Below are 20,207 nucleotides of genomic sequence, written 5' to 3'. Positions count from 1 at the left end.
GTAATGCATGTATGGTTTTTTTCATCAGAAATGTTGAATTATATATGAATAAAATTGCTTTGACTGTTCTCTCTGTGACTGTTCCAGATTTTTTTCTCAGTTTTCTGGAAAATAGACTACTACAACCTCAAGGGTTTCATTTGAGCAAGTTCTGGGTTTTTCCCCACAAAGGGAAATCCCCATTTGGTTCTATGATCTAAAACCAGAAAGTCTTTGCATTAAGTCCTATTGTTTAGACATGGCTGATGCGCAGTCATATCTGATTTATATTAGTATTCATTGTTCACATGCCAATTTTGCATACGTTTAGCTAAAACAGTCTTTTCCGATGCGTCATTGCCTTTTTACATAATTGACGTTGTTGTTTGCATTGACCTCCTACTAACACCGCCAATCTGTAACCCAAGGCGAAATTACACCGGACCATCTGTACAGAAGCAGTCCATTATGGTGGTCCTAAAACGTATGCCTCCATTAAGGCCTAACCAGACAGCGAACACACACACCACCTTTGTAGGTTGTAGGGCAGACAGGCCTGCTGTGTGCAGGTGTGAGACTGACTGCCCACGTCTGGGCCCCCTGTTAACCCTGAGCCCCATTCCCTCCTCCCGCCATCTCTCTTTCCTTCTGTCCCTCCATGAATCCACTTCCTCCCATGCCAGGGGGTCAGATCTCCTTTGGAGTGCTTGTCCGGTGCGTCCACATGCTCCGCTCTCAGTGGCTGCTTGTTTGGCTCGGCTTTAGTGGAGCTCGTCCCAGTCCTCATTAGAAGATGTTGAACATGGCTGTTACTAATCTGTGTTTGGTCACACTGTGAACCGGGAGTGCTATTTCCTCCCTGCCTGAAAGTAATTAGACTCAAAGGAAATCCCTTTTTTTCTTTCTTTTTTTATATTTTTTATTTCCAGACTCTTACTCTCTCTGAATACCCATAACTCTTTTCTCATCACACAGTGCTCTGCTATCAACCTTGACCTAACCCTTTGCATGAGCAAAGTTTGTGTTTCTGTCATTTTAGCTGTATGTGTGTTTGTGTTGGGTGATGTTCTGAGGAGTTCTGATGCTTTCTCCAGATCAGGCCTTCGATACGCCCTGTGTCTCAGTGGGAATGAAGGGGCCAGGTGTGGAGTGCAGGTGGTCTGAGCGTGAGCCTCAGAGATACTGGCCTCTTGTTTTTGCTTATTTTTTTTCCCCCTTTTATTTTTTCTGACTTCCCTTCCCCTGTTCTCTTCTTACTCACTCATCCCCTTCAAGTCCTTGCTCAGTTGTCCATGCTTCCTGTAGCTTAATCTCTAAATTCAGATTGTTTTTCATTGCTTTTTTATTCCTTACCCCCCCACCCCCTCCCCTCTGAACAGGGTGAAAGGTGTTCCTTTTCTATCCAGATGTGGCACTATTTCCTCTCGGCTTTGCGCAGTGACCTGTGGAGCGCCGTTTCCCCGCTGTTGGCCCGGCAGACCCTGGCGCAGGTGTTGGCGCAGACCCTAGAGCTCCTGCTTCAGCGATACTCCAGAGCTCAGCCCTCCTACAAAAGACACCCTCAGATCAGGTACCAGACAGCGAGTCATCCTTAACTGTCCTTAGAAATCACCTGGCAAACTCATCACACATGGTTATGACCTTCTACAGACGTAGTCGAGATCTTTTGATCATGTTTTACCATCTGGTTTTATGTCTCCAGGCTTGTCAGGAATTGTTGATGGACCAGATATAACGAATGGTCTCTTTGTTTAGGGAAAAAACTTTTTTTGAAGGAATATTCCAGATTTTTTTTTTTTAAACAAATCCCTTATCGATGCCATTTGTTGTGTTTAGGCGATTACTCCAGATATTAAATGGGACATGTTTTAATGCATTGAAAAATGTGTAGAGAGCCTGTGTGTTTCTCGTTCATAAAGGGATTTCAAGGGCAGATGTTTATGAGGAATCAATACATGTTTATGCAAAATACATATGTTTTTGTTTAGCTGTTTATAATGAAAAGATCAGAGATGGGACTGGGATCAGAAGCCTCTGAAAGCAACAGTGACGCGGATGATTATAGTTTTTGTGTTAAAAACAGACCTTATGTGTGTTTGAACCCAAATGGCTACCAGTAGTACATACTATTACATCTGACTCATCCATATTAATCACACTACATATCCAGTTGTTGATGAGAGTATTACTTTTTTTTTTTCTTTTCACTAGTTTCTGGAAATGCTCTATAGTTCTATAGTTGGCTCGGAAAAGCACACACAATCGAACCGTGTGCAGTGATCCGGACCGCCTCGACCAGCTCCCCGTATCTGCAGCGCCTCACGAAACACTAGGCTATCTGTCCAGCAGGAACTACAGGCTTAGCAGGCAGTGTTGCATGTTTTAGTGATTGCGCACGGCTCCGGATTTGTTCAGACAGACTCTCTTTGTTAGCACGCTAACCCTAGCGCCTGGCTGTGGGCCCTGCTCAGTCATGCTCCATGGGGCCTGGACCTTATCGAAGGGGGGCTCGTGTGCTGCATTAGCACATAGTTAAAGCGGTTAAAGACACGGCCAGAGCACGCTCCCCTTCTCCAGCCGGCGAGCGATGAGAAAGTGCAGAGCGCCGAGAGGCCGTGGGGAGGAACAAGGGAAGAAGCGTAAGAGTGTAGAGGAAGGTGAGGATGGATGGAAGGTTTGTTTCACATTTCCCTCGATGCGCATCGCTGCAAGGACACACAGCTCCGAGATGCTGAGTGCAGGCTGGGCTTCGGGTCTTTCACACAGATGGTCCTCTGAAATCTTTCTTGTGCATTCTCTCTCTTTTTCTTCATCTGGGGAAGTAAGGGATGTGCACTGAGTGCATTGTAAAGCAGTGGGAAGTTTGATATGGTGATGAAAAGCAAGGTTTGGTAAATGGATCTTAGTGGGTGTCTCGTCTGACCTTTGCTGAACCTGAGCTTGTGCTGACATATGAAATGTAGATAACACCTAAAGCATTTATATCGAAGTGGAAAGACATCAGTTGCTTCGGGAAACATGTGCATGCAACAACTATATTTTAAGATATATATATATATATATATATATATATATATATATATATATATATATATATATATATATATATATATATATATATATTTATTTATTTATTTATTTATTTATTTATTTTAATCGCCACCCACACATTCCCCCTTGAATTAAACAATTAGATATGTCTCCAACCATGTCATATTAACTACTAGTGTACTCTTTATGGGCATGTTATGCAATTATGACACACACACACACACACACACACACACACACACACACACACACACACACACACACACAAACATCTCTTGAGCCAGTCAAAAGCTAGTAAACTCAACACTGACTCAACATGGCAAGTGACTACAGTACATGCTGTCTGTCTTCTCCTGCCTCAGAGTGGACATCACAGCCATCCTGCTGTGTGTGGAGCAGCTTTTGTGGTCGGTGTATGACAGTGTAGACGAGCTTGTCAGAGCAGAAACATCCGGATCCTGGGTGTCCATCATCCACAGCTTGTGCAATCAGCTCCTAAATGTACTCGTCATCCTTACTGCTCCTCTAACGGACCTCCACAGGTACCTTATCCAGAACATACCATCATGCAGAACACGTTATTAATATAATGTACTGTATATGATTGGAATCTTGAATAAAAGCTCATGGAAATAAATACATTGAAAAGATGTTGTTGTGGATAATAGATCATTGAGACATTTTAATAAATGTGTACTTGTGTATACAAACTAGATGCTTGGTTTTATTTTGTTCTTTCTGACGTTTTTTTTTCATCTAGAACTTTTCAGAATGGTTTTAGTGAAGAATCTTCCACACCTCCACCATGCAATATCCATACTCCCTTTTGGCTAAATATCATCAACCCTGAACTCTTCCCGCTGGATCTGCTCAGGTACTGGATACAATTTCAAAGCGTTTTTACACTGGAAACCTTTTTCTTTTATTCGAATGGAAACTGCTGAAACATTATGTGCAGTATCATCATGCATAATAAACACAGGCCTATTCTGATCTGTATTCGAATCCACGTATAAAGCTTGTGCTCCAGGACAGCATTCCAAATTTTAGAAGCTCTATACAAAGTGTTTTCCAGGAAATGAGATGTGAGTGAATGATTATCGGCAGTATTTGTAGGATGTGCTCACAATGGGTTGTACTACTTATATCAGCGAGCGATGCAGGAAGTCAGAAGTTTAAAGCATTTAACATGTGGCATTATTTTGTAACGCAAACATAACTTAGTAATTGATAGGCATTTAATCGAAATTGGGTGTTTTTTTTATTTTTAAAAAGGTGAATAAAACTGTCTAATTGTAATGAAATAAAAGCAATTAGAACTGTCCTGGTGAACATATACAGAGCCAGTGTAACGTGTGTCATTTCATTTGCTCTAGCAGCCTGCATAGAGAAAAGTGGTTTACATGCACACACACACACAAACACACAGTGCCTTACTCCTGCAAGCAGGCCCCCTGGCTTTAGTGTTCTAATGCAGACCAGATGCTAATGCCACTGTTGGTCATGCACTTTATGCTGATGTGCACTGTGCTTGTTCACATGGGGTGTGAAAGGCTGAATCGGAGCCGTAGGAGTCCTGAGAAACTGGGGCGAATGTCAGGCTATCTGACATCACCCTCCATGAATACTCTCGCCCCCTTCGCCCGTGTGATATCATTCAGCCTTGTGATCGCACAAATCACCCGCGAGCCTGGCTCCCATTCGCCTGAAGGACTGAAATTAGTTTAGTTTTATTGCCTTGTCAGGTTTTTGCATGCCTCTATATGTTCAAGGCTCTCAGAGGCCCTACTGTTAAGGAGGGGGGGGGCCAAAGCCGGCGGGCCATGTAGCCGTCGGGGCAACTCAAATCACACGTTCACTCCGGTGAACAGCCTGTTTAGATTATTTAATAAAATAATAATAAAAGTGTAAGGAGAATACGAATAAATCAGAGCACGTCGTGACAGGTAGAAAGTCTCTGACTTAGTGTTTTGGGATGTGTGTGTGAGTGTGAGAGAGAGAAACCTGACCCTGTAGTGCAGCTTTTAGATTTATTGTAACTGTTGGACTATATCTGCAGGATTTGCAGCCTCGTGACACCATAAATCGCTTGCGCTGGACTGAAGTGCAGCGTTCATCTCTCTGGCAGCAGGCTGCACCATGTTGTCCTCATGTTAGTGATTCAGCAGCTCAGCTCTGTTTCAGGCCTTCAGGTGCATCCTCTCTTTCACTCTTCAGTAATTAAGGAGAGCGGGAAAAAAACTTTTGTATGAAGAAAAAGAAGAAAAAGAAGAGCTTATGCATTTCTTTTAAAACTCAATTTGGATTCTCTCCAAATGTTTCAGCACGCTGTCAGACACTCAGTGTCCCTGTAGTTTCCACATTCATAGATTTAACAAGAAAACATATTAGATATGAGCTGGTGGAATTAGACATTTAAATAAAGGCCTGGGGCTTAATGTTAGAGTACATTCGGTATTTAGTGTAACAAGATAAAAGCGTGTGTGTGTGTGTGTGTGTGTGTGTGTGTGTGTGTGTGTGTGTGTGTGTGTGTGTGTGTGTGTATATGAGATCCAGATCCTGTTGTCTGATGGTTATACTAATTACTTTCTGTCTTTTCGGTTGTTACAGGGGCGAGGAGGAAAGTCAAATCTCAGCTCTGTGGCTGCTGAACATAGTGTGCTCAAGACCAGGCTTCTCCCCAGTTCTGCTCCTGCTGGCTATACTGCATCATGACTGCCTCCTGCTGCGCCTGCTCATCTCCCACTCCTGTACGATCCATATAGCCAAGCAAACATCAGGCCTGAGATTTGTTTAACATCGCCTTAATTGGCAGGGGAAACTCTATACCCATGCTGTTGTATGGTTCTAACATAGTGTCCAATTTGATATATAGTGTACTATAAAAGGCATTACAGCAATTATTTCTTGCCATATATATAGTGCACTATATCGGGACTTGGGAGTCGTTTTAGAATCTGACTCCCTGTGGTGCCCGGTGCAGACTGCACCGTTAATCTTCTTCACTAGGATCATTCCTGGAATCTGGTGTCGTTCAGACCTCCAAATGTTCTGAAAAACATGCCTACCTTGTCTCAGGGGCGTGTTAAGTTTTAAAAAAAGTAAAATATTTTTTAAGCAAATACTTTGCGTACAACAGTGTGCACAGTCTAACAAACATAGCTATAAAAAGCGACATCACTTAATAAATATCATAGTTTATTCTGTTTTCCCTTTTTAGTTGCATTTTCCATTAAATATGTACAGAATGATCAACTTTACAATATAGACAGAGATTGACAGCCCTTAGGTGTTATTGGATATATGTAAAACTGACAAGGCCTCTGGAACTTATCTTTCTATACGAAAGGTGTTAAATTCAAACCGGGACTTTTTTATGAAGTTTATAAAATAAAAGATCAAATTTCAAGGGCTGGAAACTGCATTTACTTTTTGACGTATTCCCCTGAATCTTTGAGACGTTTAAACATTCAGATGTCTTAATGTTGCTCATCATACTTTGCTTGAAGTCTTCTGTAGATTTCTGCCAGTTTTATGCCTTCATTCACAAGAAACTTCATCACCACACGCCATTCCTTGCACGCTGTTGTCATGTGTAAATCTGTATTTATTCATATGTAGTACACAACCTATGCTATATTACTATAAGGTTTTAATCCACCTCATATTACATTCCATCGTAATTGACTTCCAAAATGGCGGTGTGCTTTACATACTAGGCTAATTTAATGCAAGTGCGCTATAAATTATGATCCTACCCACAATCCATATGTCATTCAGCGTGCAATCACGGCGCTGATGGAATTGGGCTCTTTAAGCCAAGGAGGTCTTTGAGTGCTCGTTTTGTGAGTACACAGCTTTAACACACCCATCATCATCGCCCTTATCACCCTCCTCATCATCACTGAATCAATAACACTCTGTAATAAACACTCATTTTGGCGTGGGGGAGCAAAGTGAATGACCTTTTGAGATTTGCCTCCCCTTTTTCCCCCCTGCACTCGGAGAAGTGTAACCTTTAAAGACTGTTTTGCGCGTTCACATTAATTCACATTATAGAGACCTCATTAATAACCAGGCGGTGCGCCGAGGAGGACGCCTGCGTTAGTGCTGTGGTGCGAGAATCACACAGCCGTAAATCAAGGCGCTGCAGCTGCGACGCGGCTAATTAAGAAGAAACACAGCGGCCTGGTCATCCACTATGTACAATTCTGCTTTGGGCTCATTCTCTCGACTCAACTACCTCCTGCGTGGTTAGCACTATCCTGAGCCCACCCTTGCTTTAGATCCTTCAGGGGAACGTTGACCATGTCTAGCTCCCAATTAAGCCTCTTCTGAGCAATGCTCTTTAGCTCTCGCACTTTGTCTCCGGTCATGCATCAGGCCTGCATGGCTTTCGGAACAGTGTGGAGTTTTTACAGTGTCCTTTAGGAATCCCAAGTGCTTGAGGTTGTTTATCGTATCATCATAAACGCAGTGTTTTGCTAACGTACCATTCAGAAGCACCAAGGTACTTAACTACATACCTTCTGTTGTGTCCAGAAAGTGCAGCTTTTCTTTGACCATACTATTCACTATTGGATCTTTCATAATGCAAATTTTTCTGTTTTAAATCACTTCAATCAGAAAGTTATGCCATTTCGTCAGCAGTTACTCCGTAATATCAGATGTACGCTGAGCTGCAAGGTCAGTTGTCACGAACGAAGCTCTAATGTAATTCAGTGTCACAGTCTTATGTCAACAAAGAAATCTCTCACGTAATTAAATGCTAATATAAGCAGCTTATATCACAGCCGACCTGTGCAGCATCTATCACCGCTGACCTTTGGTTGAAGCCTTTATAAATGGTTGTATGTCTGGTGTCATGTGAAGGACTTATGTAGGTCTTATGTAGCCACAGCTAAAACGTCATGCATTCTATGATATTTATTTTGGTTTATTCGGTTACCATAGAGGAAGGAAAGCATGATCGGTTTCCTTCCTTTATCAGCTCCTATTAAGCGGAGGAATATGTACACAGCTGTGCAAAGTCGATTCTTTAATGTGGCAGGTCATTTAGGATTGTCATTTGGAAACAGGCTAGCATTTGTCAAAAGAGGCGAACAGTTCCTCCTAAAGATGCTGAGTGTGTGCTGTGTTTCATTCACGCAGCTTTTTTCGAAAGCCTATCATCTCTGACATTGGAGAATGACGTTGGCTGAAGCGATGCATAAGGCTAGATTTTTCTGCTGGTCTCCAGGCCTGTAGGACTGACAGGACTTTGTGCAAGGATATTCTGTCAAATCCAAAAACCTTTTCTGTGCTGTCCTTGTTGAGAAAATGTTTACCCATACTTCTGCAGAGACGTTTGTTACATGTGCTCCAAGCTTTTGATTTGCATGGTCCTGAAGTTTGTACCAGCAATTTATTAAATTCTCAGGTACCATAATGAAGAGGAAGAATTTTTTTTTTTTCGCTCCCTTTGTTGTCTCAAAATTCCATAGGGTAATTTAAAAGTACATTCGCCCATCAATTCTGCAACAATATACTATGTAGGTAAGTCTTATGTGTAACTGCTTTGTGTTCTGACTATGCTAATAAAGCAGGCTCGGTCAATGTGTTTACGTTTCAATACACTACCATCTCTATATCATCCCAGACCATCACCAAAACCCAAGAGGAAACTGCAGAATATGCTGCTAACTGGTTACTTGGTTGCTCTGTTTTTCAGATCTGTGTTTGGACAGTAAGGTTGAAGTGTCCCCCGAGGCTCAGGAAGCTTCTGCTGAGTTTGTGGAAGCTATTTTTGCCATCCTGTCTTCTCTAAACAATGTCCCCAGGGCTCTTGTGCTAGTGCTTGAGGGCTACCTGGACAGAAGACACCTATGGGACCACTTTTGCAGTTTAGCAGGTATAAAAAAAAAGCAGCAACTCTTCTTATCTACACAATAAAGTGAGCTACAAAGTCCATGCTCTATGTCTTATTCGCTCTTCATCCAGTCTGTGGTGTCCCTAATTACCCAAGTATTAAATCTGACCAGCAGGCTAGTTGGTACCATGCATGGACAGGAGAGGCTCCTCATAAATCAAAGCCATAATTAAACCTTCAGCTCTCCCTATGATTGCTTATTTATTGCCATTTCCATTTTAACCTTGTCTCTTTGTCCCCGTTTCGACAAAAGCTGCTACATGTATATTCCCTGTTGTGCTAATGGTTAGCACGTTGATTTAGCATACTGACACAGAGACTGCAATTACAGCCTGACACTTTGCTTTTGGAACTGCCTTTGATTTGGGGGTTTAATCCGGACTCCTGCAGAGCCAGAGCACTCGTTTTTTGTGTTTTTATTACATGCGAGGGGTAATTATTGTTGCATAAATTAGACAAATGAGAGGGGGGTATGCTAGGAGACCGAGAAGGAGGGTGTGTTGTGAGTGCGCCCTGCTTTTTGTGTGTAACTAAATGTTCCTGGAGGCGTAATTGGCTTAATTGCTGATTGGGCCCTCTTCAAGAGAACCAATGAAATCCAGCGGTAGAACAAAGGCGTCTATGATGAGCTTTGCTTAGTGCTAGGATTTGTCCGTGTGCCATTTGGTAAGTGACATAATTGGACTTGTCAGAAATGCCAGCGAGGATATTGCCTTAGTTTTTTTTAGTCTTTGTTAATTTAGCTTGACATCTTTGTGTATTTTGAGACCCCTCCTTTCCTTGTCAGAAGGAAATGGCTAAACAGAAGCAGCTTTCAGATACTTATTTTAATATTTCACATTGCAGAGGTGAATGTGTCTCCATGCTACCACCTGTGTAGCTGCCTGGGAAATTTTTTTAAATATTTTTCTATGACTTTCTATGATGTTTGACCTACATCCCGACCCACACATGTAAAGTTCTGGCTTGTTACAGTTGTACAAATAGTTCTTGCTCTTAGAGTATAAACCAACTCGATTAGGTTTGCCCATATTGCTATTGCTCATTTGCAACCAAAAACTGAACATATCAAAAGCAAAGCACAAATCTATAATTATACTGACTGCATTTATTGCTGCATTTTTTAACTGGCTATTACCTCACATAATCTTTGCAGGCAGATGCTAAGTTTGCAAATTAAATGAAAGGAAAACATTTACTCATTGTTTTGTTAAAGAAATCAAAGCAGATTTGTTCAAGTATATACATACATACAAGTATATACATGATAAAAACATGGTCAAAATCTGATTTCTTGCTAGTTTTTCAGAATATGGCCACAGCAACTAGCGCATACTGTCACATGTCTCTTCACTCTTGACACGTTTTTTTTTTTTTTTTTTAAGTTGATTTAAAGGTGTGTAGGAAGTGATGGGCATTCAACCCCTCCGAATGCATTTCGTTTCCTGATGCTGAAATGTAACCATGTAATCGAACTAAAAACCAGTTTATATGAACAAAACAAACAATTAATTAGTAAGTAGATGTAACTAACCGTGTAACTAACCAGACTTGAGTTTCGACAGATCCAGCCGAAGGCGAGCCTGTGATTTTTAAGTGTATCAGAGAGGTCGTCTGCAAACCTATCAGCAGCCTGTTAGGGCACTTAGTGAGCATGATGCAGGCATGCGAGCAACATCCTAGCCCACTGCTCAGACAAAACCTCCCTGAAAGTGTTCGAGCCAAGATTCCTAAAGAGTGGAACTATACGCCGGAGGAGGCCAAGACGAAAGACAGCAGCAAGAGTGAGTAATCTCAGAACTCAAGCAGGAAACAAAACAATAATTATGTATAAATCTCATCATCTAAATACCACTCATTTACCTGTGAAAATACACTGTATAGACAAAAGTTTGTAGACACCTGACCATTAATGTTTCTGAAAATCCCATTCTGCATTTAGTACCTATTTGGAATTACAGTTATCTCCACTTGATACAAACTTGAGAGGAAACAGACTTAAAAGTGAACCCATCCTCATTCGGGGTGATATCAAGACTGTGATTATAAATTGTAAAAAAAATACGCCGGAGAGTGAAAAAATACCATAAGCATCGGAGTGTGTGATTATAAATAGTGTCCTTTATACAATCTTATAGTGTCATTCGACAAAGACATCCGAAAACATCCTACACAACTATGTGCCTTCCAACTTTGTGCAAACAATTTGGGAAAGAGCCACATATGCTGAAAAAGTCAGGTGTCCCAGTATTTTTGTCCATATGGTGTTTCTCTATGTAGAAAATGACATAAAAAAGTCTTCCCACCTGCTAGGTAAATTGGCTGTGTTTATGTGTGTCTGAATGGTGTCCCAGTTAAAGCATACTCATTTACAGTATTTGGCAGACGCTCTTCTACAGAGCAACTTGTGTTTAGCTCATTAGGGCCCAGCAGTAGCAGATTGGTGGTGCTGGGATTTGAACTCACAACCTTTTGAATAGCAATCCAACATCTTAACCACTGAGCTGCCACTTCCTATTCCCAATGCTTGCCTAGTTTTCTTGAGATTCCAGATCCACCAGGACCTAACCAAAATAAATCAGTTACTAAAGATGGAAATTATAAGTTGAATGGGTTCAAATTGTCCATCGATTCATTTTCTTTACAGCTTTTCCTACACAGGAACACAAGTGAGCCCAGGGTCTATCCCAGGGAGTTCAAAATGTCATACCAATTTTTGTTACCATGTCAATTATTTATTTTTCTGCACTAATGTTGCAGGTTAGACCAGATTTATAATTTTCTTTTTCTGAATGATTGTTTGATATGTTAATCAGAACCGAACTGACCCAATTCTTTAAATATTCATCAAATATATTTTTTATAACCACTTTATTAATATCTCTCTTTTCCCATAAAATACAGTCGCCATTAGTCGGACCATTCATCAGGCTCTTTCCTTCATCTTCACCCACCTCCCGTCCTGTGTGACCTCCATCCCCCTGCCCATTCGCTTCCTCTTCAACGTGGCTGAGAAGCGCCAGTGCCAGAGTGCCAGACAGCTAAGGCCCATGGCTCTGCTTATCCGGGTACTGCTCGGCTTCCTGTGCCAGGGCTTAAAAAATGGAGAGACCCTTGAGCGGGTGTCTTCTGAGCCCTTGGAGCGAGAGGTCAAAGAGCGCCTGGCACTGCTTTCTGAGTGCCTGCAGGTGAACCTGGGCCTGGAGAAGGGCAAGCCGAAACCCATCGTGCATAAGCTTCTGCAGAGTCTGGAGGAGAAAAGGCCTAAATGGAGCTCTATGCAGCTGCAGAAAGCACAGAAGCTCTGCAGTGAGAGGTGAGCTCAGAGCGCCAGTCTGAAAACGGAGCAATTTGTTAATCAAAGGTTAATGTTATGCAATTGAAAATGTAGCTCTAGGGATTTCAATTTGTTTGCAGTAAAACAGATTAACTTAATGCAATTGAAAATATACCAGTGAAAGAAGGAAAAAAAAATATACGCCTCTCATTTCGGCTCTCACATATGCCCCGATATGTTAATGTATAATTTTCCGAAGTAGACTTATCTTGACTTTTGCTCGGCCGAGTTTTTCAAAGTTCAGTCGTTTAATCAATGAGCGGTTTACATTCAGGGAAATTGCATCCAGTCTGATCATGAATTTAATGCCACATTAAATGTCATCGCTGACCCTGCTGGCATCACTTCGGAGAAGAGGGCGAGCTCGATATTTTGGAGAAATGACATCACTGAATTTTTATTTTTTTTAATGAAAAAACCCACAATTGCCACCACAGACTAGCGATGCTCCTTATTAAATAATTAGCCTTATTTCAAAGATTTCATGTCATATAAGAAATATATATAGATAAAAGCAAGGTAAATTACTGCTAGTATTCCGGGAAATATTTTTCCCTAAGTGACAGGAAAGGCAGCGGGAAAAAAAAAGAGAGGGCAGAAAGGGGCATGGTAGAAAAAAAGCCAGGAAGAGTGATTATGTATCACCTGTCTGAGACAGTCAAGAGATCCATTACTATTCATTAAAATAACCTTCACTTTCCAGCACTGTTTGTGTTGTAAACAATCAGCGTACAGTGCAGCGGTGGAGTGCGTGTTCCCTAAACCCCCATCCCCCACCCAAGACCCACCCTCTTACTTGTCAACACACACTGACATACACACACACACACACACACACACACACACACACACACACCTCCGCACACAGTCTCTTGTCTTTGCAAAGTAATTTGTAGAGGAGAAGATGATTGCTCTCCATCATGGTGACCCTGGCAGCGCTTGACGGCGTGCATACACAGATGAAGATGAATGCAGTGGGTTCGGTCGGCGGCGGGGGTGTCCTGCCTCTTTCAGGGCACATTGGCTCTAATGACGTGATTGATAGCTTGTCCCGGATCCGCCGAGCCTCTCATTAATCAAGCCGCTGACTGGATCCAATCATTTGCTTCACCTGCACACTGATGGACAGGGAAGGATGCGGGCCCAGGTGCTGACACGTGGCCTGCTCAGGGCCTCGGCAGCTTCTCCTCAATGTCAGCGCCGCTAACGGCAACCTGACAGCCAGCACTCAGCATCTCGCTGTTTGACTGTTTAAAAAAATGGGAGGAAGTGAGAGAAAAACAGTGACAGCAGGTGTTGGAAGAAGGTGTCCATTTCATATCTTGGAGTGAGGTGAGGCATGTAAGAGAAGTGATGTGGACCTTAAGGTTTATGCGACAAATAGTGTGGCTTTAAATATTTTTTATTTGTTGTTGTTGTTGTTGTGTTCCTTGTGTTTTTTTTTTCAGTCAATGATACAATGTAGAAAAGATGTGAAAAGAGTTATTGGCAACATGCCCGCATTTCAGCGTTGGTTACACTGCTAAATTGTCCTCGCAATGCCCATCTGATAGCTATTTGTCAGCTCATGTTCCTCATGCTATATAAGCAGAGACTGTTTACATGGATACATCTCTCTCTCTCTTTCTCTCTAATTCACTCTCAGCATATTTGAGCGTGTGGAGAGTGGCCTGGTGCAGGATAGAGGTGGACCCAGTGAACCGGCCGAGCAGAAAATGTGTGCTGTGCTGCTGGCACTCTGCCAGCGAGCAGGTGGTATTCAGAACCTGCGGCAGATCCATCACACCATCCAGCTCAATGAGGTGGGCATGCGCTGCTTTTTACCAAGCAATTAAGCAGCATTGCGTCTACAGGCAGAAAAGAGTTTAACACTTAACTCTACCATCACACACACACACACACACACACACACACACACACATATTCTGATGCAAGAGAAGGTTTGGGCAACTTGTAACGCCTGTGTGTCTTCCAAAAAGAAAAAGTCTTGCAAAAGTGTTGTGCATTAACCATTCTCTATTATGCCCCAGCACCTTGCTCAATTCTGATTGGTCAGAAATTGGTTATTTTTCAAAGAAAGCAAAAGTCCTGGTACATGTTTTATATGTGCTCATTTAATACATTATCATTTCTATTGTAATAGCTTACTTAGGGACTTGTATGAGATCAGGCATAACGTCATGACCACCTGCCTAATATTGTTTTGGTCCCCCTTTTGCTGCCAAAACAATGAGTCTTAGCCGCTCCTGAGCAATGTTCCTTTCTTGGACCATTTCTGATAGATGCTGACCACTGCAGACGGGAACAGCCCACAAGAGCTGCAGATTTAGAGATTCTCTCACCCAGTCATCTAGCCGTCACAATCTGGCTCTTGTCAAACCCTAACCCTTCTAACAAATCAACTTTGAGGACAAAATGTTTACTGGCTGCATAATATATCCCACTCACTGTTCCTCTACCTGAGTCTGTTTTTATCTGAGTACAGATTATCATTGTAACCAGCAGTTAAAGTTCAAAGATGATCACAAGGTCAAGTGTACAAAGACGTTTTTCTTCAGGATTCCTGTTAAAATTTGAGTCAATGTGTCATTGACATCGGGTTTTACTCGTTAACTTTAAAAAAGAGAAGATAGTGGTGAGTGTTTTTAGCTTGTACAACATGAGTAGCAATAACATTCGTATATAACATTAAATGTAACTGTGAATAAATACAGTGTCTAGGAAAAGTTTGGAAACATCTAGTCATCCAACTTCTATGGTTTTTGAGACACATGCATGTTCTGTTTTGTTTCTATGCAATAAAATAGGTAAAAGGCAAAACACACAAGAATTGGACAGTGAATGACTAGAAGAAAGATCTGTGGAAAGGATGAGTCCATATGTGACATTTTTGGCTCAAATCGAGAAACTTATGTAAGACAGAGAACAGGAGAGATGATGTTAGCAGACTGCCTCATACCCACAGTCAAACATGGAGGTGGAAACTTAATGGTTTGGGGTTGTTTTAGAGCAGGAAAAGTTGGAAATTTATTCCAAGTGAAAGAAAAACTAAACCAACATGGCTCCCATTCCATACTTCAACACCATGCAATTCTGTTTAATTGGACTGCAGCTAATTGGGACTGACTTCACTGTACAACAAGACAATAACCTGAGAAGCCCTGTGAACATTATTTAGAGAGCAAACAGTTGGCTGGAGTGATATCTACCATAGAATGGCCTGCTTATTCACCTCACCTAAATCCTATTTAACTGCTTTTGGGGGGAACTTAATTAAAGGGTCAGAAAGAAATTCTTAACTAGTGAAGACCACCTTCGGAATGTTAACCAAGAGGCGAAGTATTTCAGCTTAATTTCTAAAGTATGAAAATCTGTTATTAATGCTAACGGATAAAAATAGCACAAAGTCTAATATCTGTACATTTATATGTGTTTGGTCAAAGTAAATATTTATAACTTAAATTACAGTGTTTTTTTGTGAATAAACAAAAGGAACATCTATGAAAAACTAGGTGTTTCCAAACTTTTGATAGGAATTATATATATATATTTAATTAATAATTAATAATAAAATGCACAATGTTGTTTAATTAAAAAAAAAACAGTAATATTTCTGGTGTGTTAAAGGAACAAAATGCTTTGAGACATGCTGATATTAGGAAATTACTATTTTCTTATTACAAAAAAAAAAAAAAAACCTGTGTGTGTGTCTGGGTGTTTTCTAATGAAATGACATTATTTGATCTTATCATTGAAAAAAGCATATTTTGGTTAGTTTCCCCTGCAGTATAGAGATTTTATTTTACTACAGATTCATTACACATCTCAGACAATATCAACTCATCTAAAATACAAAAAAGCCCGTTGCTATGCAACGTAATTGACATGGGAATAGTTTTGCATTTACCAGTTCGATATTTTCTTTGAGTCTTGCCTGGTTTATCTTCGGTTCCTTCTCACAGAGTGAGTCAGTCTGACTGGTTCGCTGTTTCCTGACTATTTGAAGCTTCATTTTAAGTTAGTTTTAAGTGTCAGGCTTCATAGTGTCACATATTTCTATACATATCTCTGCCCTCAAATTCTATTCTGGATTAAGATTGATTAATTTCTACCATTGTTGGGCCAATTACTGAGGGAATAGAGAGAAAAAGAAATGGCCATTACTTCCAAAATTGGATATGGAATCATTTTGTCGTGATGTACTCATTCGTCCATTGGTGTGTTCAGTCGGCCTGTGGAGATTCCTGCTTAATTGTATCATTTTAATGGGCGCTTGTGAAAATGTAGTCTAATAATAATGTACGTCTAGACTCATCCAGGTTGGCATGAACGTTACTATCTTTGTCCTTTCAATCATTTAGACCTCACGTGCTGTCTCTTTTTTTAGAGGGTTTTATTTAACTTACGCCACCATATTCTCTCACTCTCTCTCTCTTTTTCCATCTCTCCTTCTCTCTCTCTCTCTTTTCTTTCCTGATTGTTTCAGGGCTTGTTAAGGTCCAAGATAGCTTCTGCCATAGACGGTACATCTTCTCCCGAGGGACAAGCGTCTGTCCTGTTCTTCTCAGCAGCGAATGTGCCGAACAGTCCGCCCCACTTCAACCCGCTCTTTCACTTTGACCACATCGGCCGCGCAAAATTTGATCAGGTTGGTCCTTTTTCTATTCAAAACCCTTCCCATGGAATTACAATACACATAGAGCCACTACGCCCCCCCACCCCCCACCACCAAGATACATGTCATGTGTCGCGTCCTTCCCTTCAATTTTATTTAAAGCAGTTCATTTATGCGGTGAACTATTTTTTACGCTTTTTTTCCCCCCCGTCTTCGTGCTTAAGCGAGAGCTTTTCCTCAAGGCCACAGGAGCAGAGCTGGCAAGGTGAACGCCAAAGAAGAACGTTAAAGTGCTTTTCTGGGATGAACTCCCTAATTCTCTGTAGGTCACACGGTCCCAATGCAATATTTAAACGTGAAGGGGGCTGAGACAAAGAATCAGCGCTGGAAAGTTTGAAAACACTTGAGAGGTGAACTCGTGAAGTAGGTGGCTGCGAATTGAAAGAAGGAGAGAAAGAAAAAAATAGAAAGCCACGGATTTCATATTTGTCAGGCTTAATTACTAAATATCTCAGCCCCGATAAACTTCTTGAAGCTTTGGGGATGAACACGGGAAAAGTTCGCCACTTGCGAGACTCGAAGGTCAATCAGTGAAAGAAATCTTTAGGAGAACTTTATACTTTTGTCCGCTCTTTTGTCGCTTTTTTCTTTCTTTCTCTTTTTTTTCTCTCTGTTTTCTAAGCTCAAAGGCTAATACTTCACCTATTGTTGTGTGCTAGCTGGAGCACTCGTAATCCTTTTCTGCTTATCACAAGCGTTTGCATTGCTTTGCATAAAGCACCCTGTTAAGAGGATGATTAAAAAGCTTCTCTTGCTTCAGGTGGCTGTGCGGTTTATCAAATCAAATGGATGGGAGGGAAAAAGGAAGAAGAACAAAATGAAAAAAAAAAAAACACGACTGCCGAACCATCAGTCAGCCGGTTGGGGAGGAAAAACAGAGTTGCGACATTCTTCTCTTTTCGTCAATGAAAACTCTGCCTGAAGTAAAGAGTGACATTTTGGCAATCAAAGCAATCAGATTTTTATTTGCCTCGCTAACAAAGGGTCGGTCTACACATACTCAGAAACCGAGAGGAAAAAAAAAACGAATCGCTGGGCAACTTGCCCTACAGAACAGCTAGAAGAGTAACGACTTCTCTACCAAAATTGATTTATCTTTTTAGGAATGATGGCTACATCCCTCACCGAATGGATTTATAAATTAATTGCTGTCTTATTAGAATGAAAACCTTCTTGTGCAGACATGATAGATAGATTCTGTCGGAGAGGCCTCGTCCAGGACCCCCTCCTCTTTAGTTAGTCCAGCCCAGCTGGAGCAGTAATTTTGTGATCGTATTAACGCTGATTAATAACTAACAATACTCTTTGCTCATTTGTCAACAGTCAGCTATGAGCACGAGAGAGTGGGATTGGACCCAAGTGCTGTCGGCTTACCAGAGAATGAGTCAGGTGACCTTCACAAATCTGCTGGCTAACAGGTAATAGTTCTTGATTTCTCTCTCTCTCTCTCTCTCTCTCTCTCTCTCTCTCTCTCTCTCTCTTTTTAGCAAGGCCCTCTTTCCAGGAGAACAAATGTATAAATAAATTAATATTTATATATATCAACTTCCCAAATTGCCTCACAACATATATACTGTATCTAAATGCACACACAACATTTCACACAAGTAAACCAAACTCATGTCAGTGTTCCCAAATCACAATTTCCCTTCTTCAAAAACCAGACTGAAAAAATGTGTCTTTAACCCAGACCTAAAAGCCTCTATGGACGAAGCCTACCGAATATAAAGGGGAAGACGTTCCACAGTTTTATATAAATATATATTTTCCCTTTTCCACTTTGTGTTTCTCAGAAACATATCCGTGATATGAAGCAGGAATTCCTCTTGTCTATGTAAATATAATCTAAATGTGTGGGCTTTCATTAGAGTAGATGCATAGTCCTGAATGTTTGCTGGTGTGTGTATTTCACTGCTGGGTATTAATTCAATAATATATTCATCCCATACACCCCTGAATTGTGTAGAGACAGAGGTGGAAAGAGTAATAAAATATTCTACCTAAATAAAAATACTGGTTTTTAGGACTTCTGATTTCGTGGCGCGCACTTCCAGGTTGGCGGCCATCTTGCCGTTTTTCCCGCGCCACCTGGTATATAAGGACATCTAGACTTTAGCTCGTGGCCAGATAATTTTACCGGCTCCCTAGACCCTGAGATTATTATTGCAACCCTGCCTGCTCTGGTTCCTGTTCCTGATCCTAAACCTGATCCTAAACCTGTTCCTGATCTTGTTCTTGTTCCTGTTCCTGATCCCGATCCTGATCCTAAACCTGTTCCTGTTCCTGTTCCTAAACCTGTTCTGCTCTGGTTTGAACTTGCTGCTCTGTTTGTTGGCTCTTAGATTTTGGAAAGCTTTGAATTTCTGATTTTGGTCTTCCTGCATTGCTCTGTCTCCTGTCTCCAGGCTCTTGGACTTGGACTGTATTATGCACCTTGTTTTGCCCTTTGCCTGTGTCTTTAATAAAGCCTGTTTTTTCCTTACCCCTGTCGCATCCTGCATTTGGGTCCTCACTCGTCCAGTCACCCGTAATCCACTGACATTGTTAAGTAAATAAAATGTGACTTAAGCAAAATGAACAAAATCTAAAAATCTACTTAAGTCAAAAGTAACTCATTTAAAATTGACTCAGAGTAAAATTTACCAAGTTACTTTAATTAACAGCCAGAGGTTTGTTGGGGGATTCTAGTTTAGTTCAAAAAGGACAAGGAGATATAAATGACAGTTGTATTTAATTGAACACATTTACAAATTAAAGTGCAATAACATAAAATTTGTGTCCGAAAAACAAACAAAAAAAAAACCCTGTTATAATGTCATTTATGATAATGAGAGAAATCGCAAATGCAGATTCCCAGTTCAGACAGTGAGCGCACGCATTGCGTAACTTTCGATTTAACGGCATTTCGCTTTCAGCTGGATCTGCATCACTGGTGTCTGTCTTGTTCGTCTCCATCTTTCTTTCTTGTGAGTTTAGCACGGTTGTTCTCCCGCGCATTAATCAATCGGTGCGTTAGTTTCTGAGGACGCGTTATTTTTTCTATTTGCATTTTATTATTTTTTATTTGTTTCCCTCAGTAACTGATATCATTTAAAATGTAGTTAAGTACAATACATCAAACAAAACATACTTAAGTAAAAGTAAAATGACAGTTTAAAAAAAATACTTTAAAAAGTATAACTTGAAAATAGAAAATACTCAATTACAGTAACGTGAGTAAATGTAATTGTTTACTTTCCACCTCTGTGTACGGAATT

The 20,207-nt window shown here is 41.0% G+C and overlaps 1 protein-coding gene across 2 annotated transcripts in view; it reads left to right on the top strand.

The window, feature by feature from the left end:
* kiaa0825 (KIAA0825 ortholog) overlaps positions 1-20,207 on the top strand; it is a 135,842-nt gene that overhangs the window by 47,352 nt on the left and 68,283 nt on the right. For both annotated transcript variants that reach the window (XR_006924695.1, XM_046841647.1), the window contains exons 10-19: positions 1,359-1,549; positions 3,393-3,572; positions 3,791-3,904; positions 5,641-5,780; positions 8,741-8,920; positions 10,504-10,722; positions 11,843-12,254; positions 13,921-14,077; positions 16,762-16,923; positions 18,274-18,368. Coding sequence is in view for 1 of the 2 variants with exons in the window: in XM_046841647.1 (XP_046697603.1) it covers positions 1,359-1,549; positions 3,393-3,572; positions 3,791-3,904; positions 5,641-5,780; positions 8,741-8,920; positions 10,504-10,722; positions 11,843-12,254; positions 13,921-14,077; positions 16,762-16,923; positions 18,274-18,368 (1,850 nt within the window). In the remaining variant the exon portion in view is untranslated. The remainder of the gene's footprint in view (positions 1-1,358; positions 1,550-3,392; positions 3,573-3,790; positions 3,905-5,640; positions 5,781-8,740; positions 8,921-10,503; positions 10,723-11,842; positions 12,255-13,920; positions 14,078-16,761; positions 16,924-18,273; positions 18,369-20,207) is intronic.

This window comes from Silurus meridionalis, chromosome 27 (assembly GCF_014805685.1).
Source record: "Silurus meridionalis isolate SWU-2019-XX chromosome 27, ASM1480568v1, whole genome shotgun sequence".
Lineage (NCBI taxonomy): Eukaryota > Metazoa > Chordata > Actinopteri > Siluriformes > Siluridae > Silurus > Silurus meridionalis.
The sequence above is the reverse complement of the archived record's forward strand: the minus strand, read 5'-3'. Positions and strand labels throughout refer to the sequence as shown.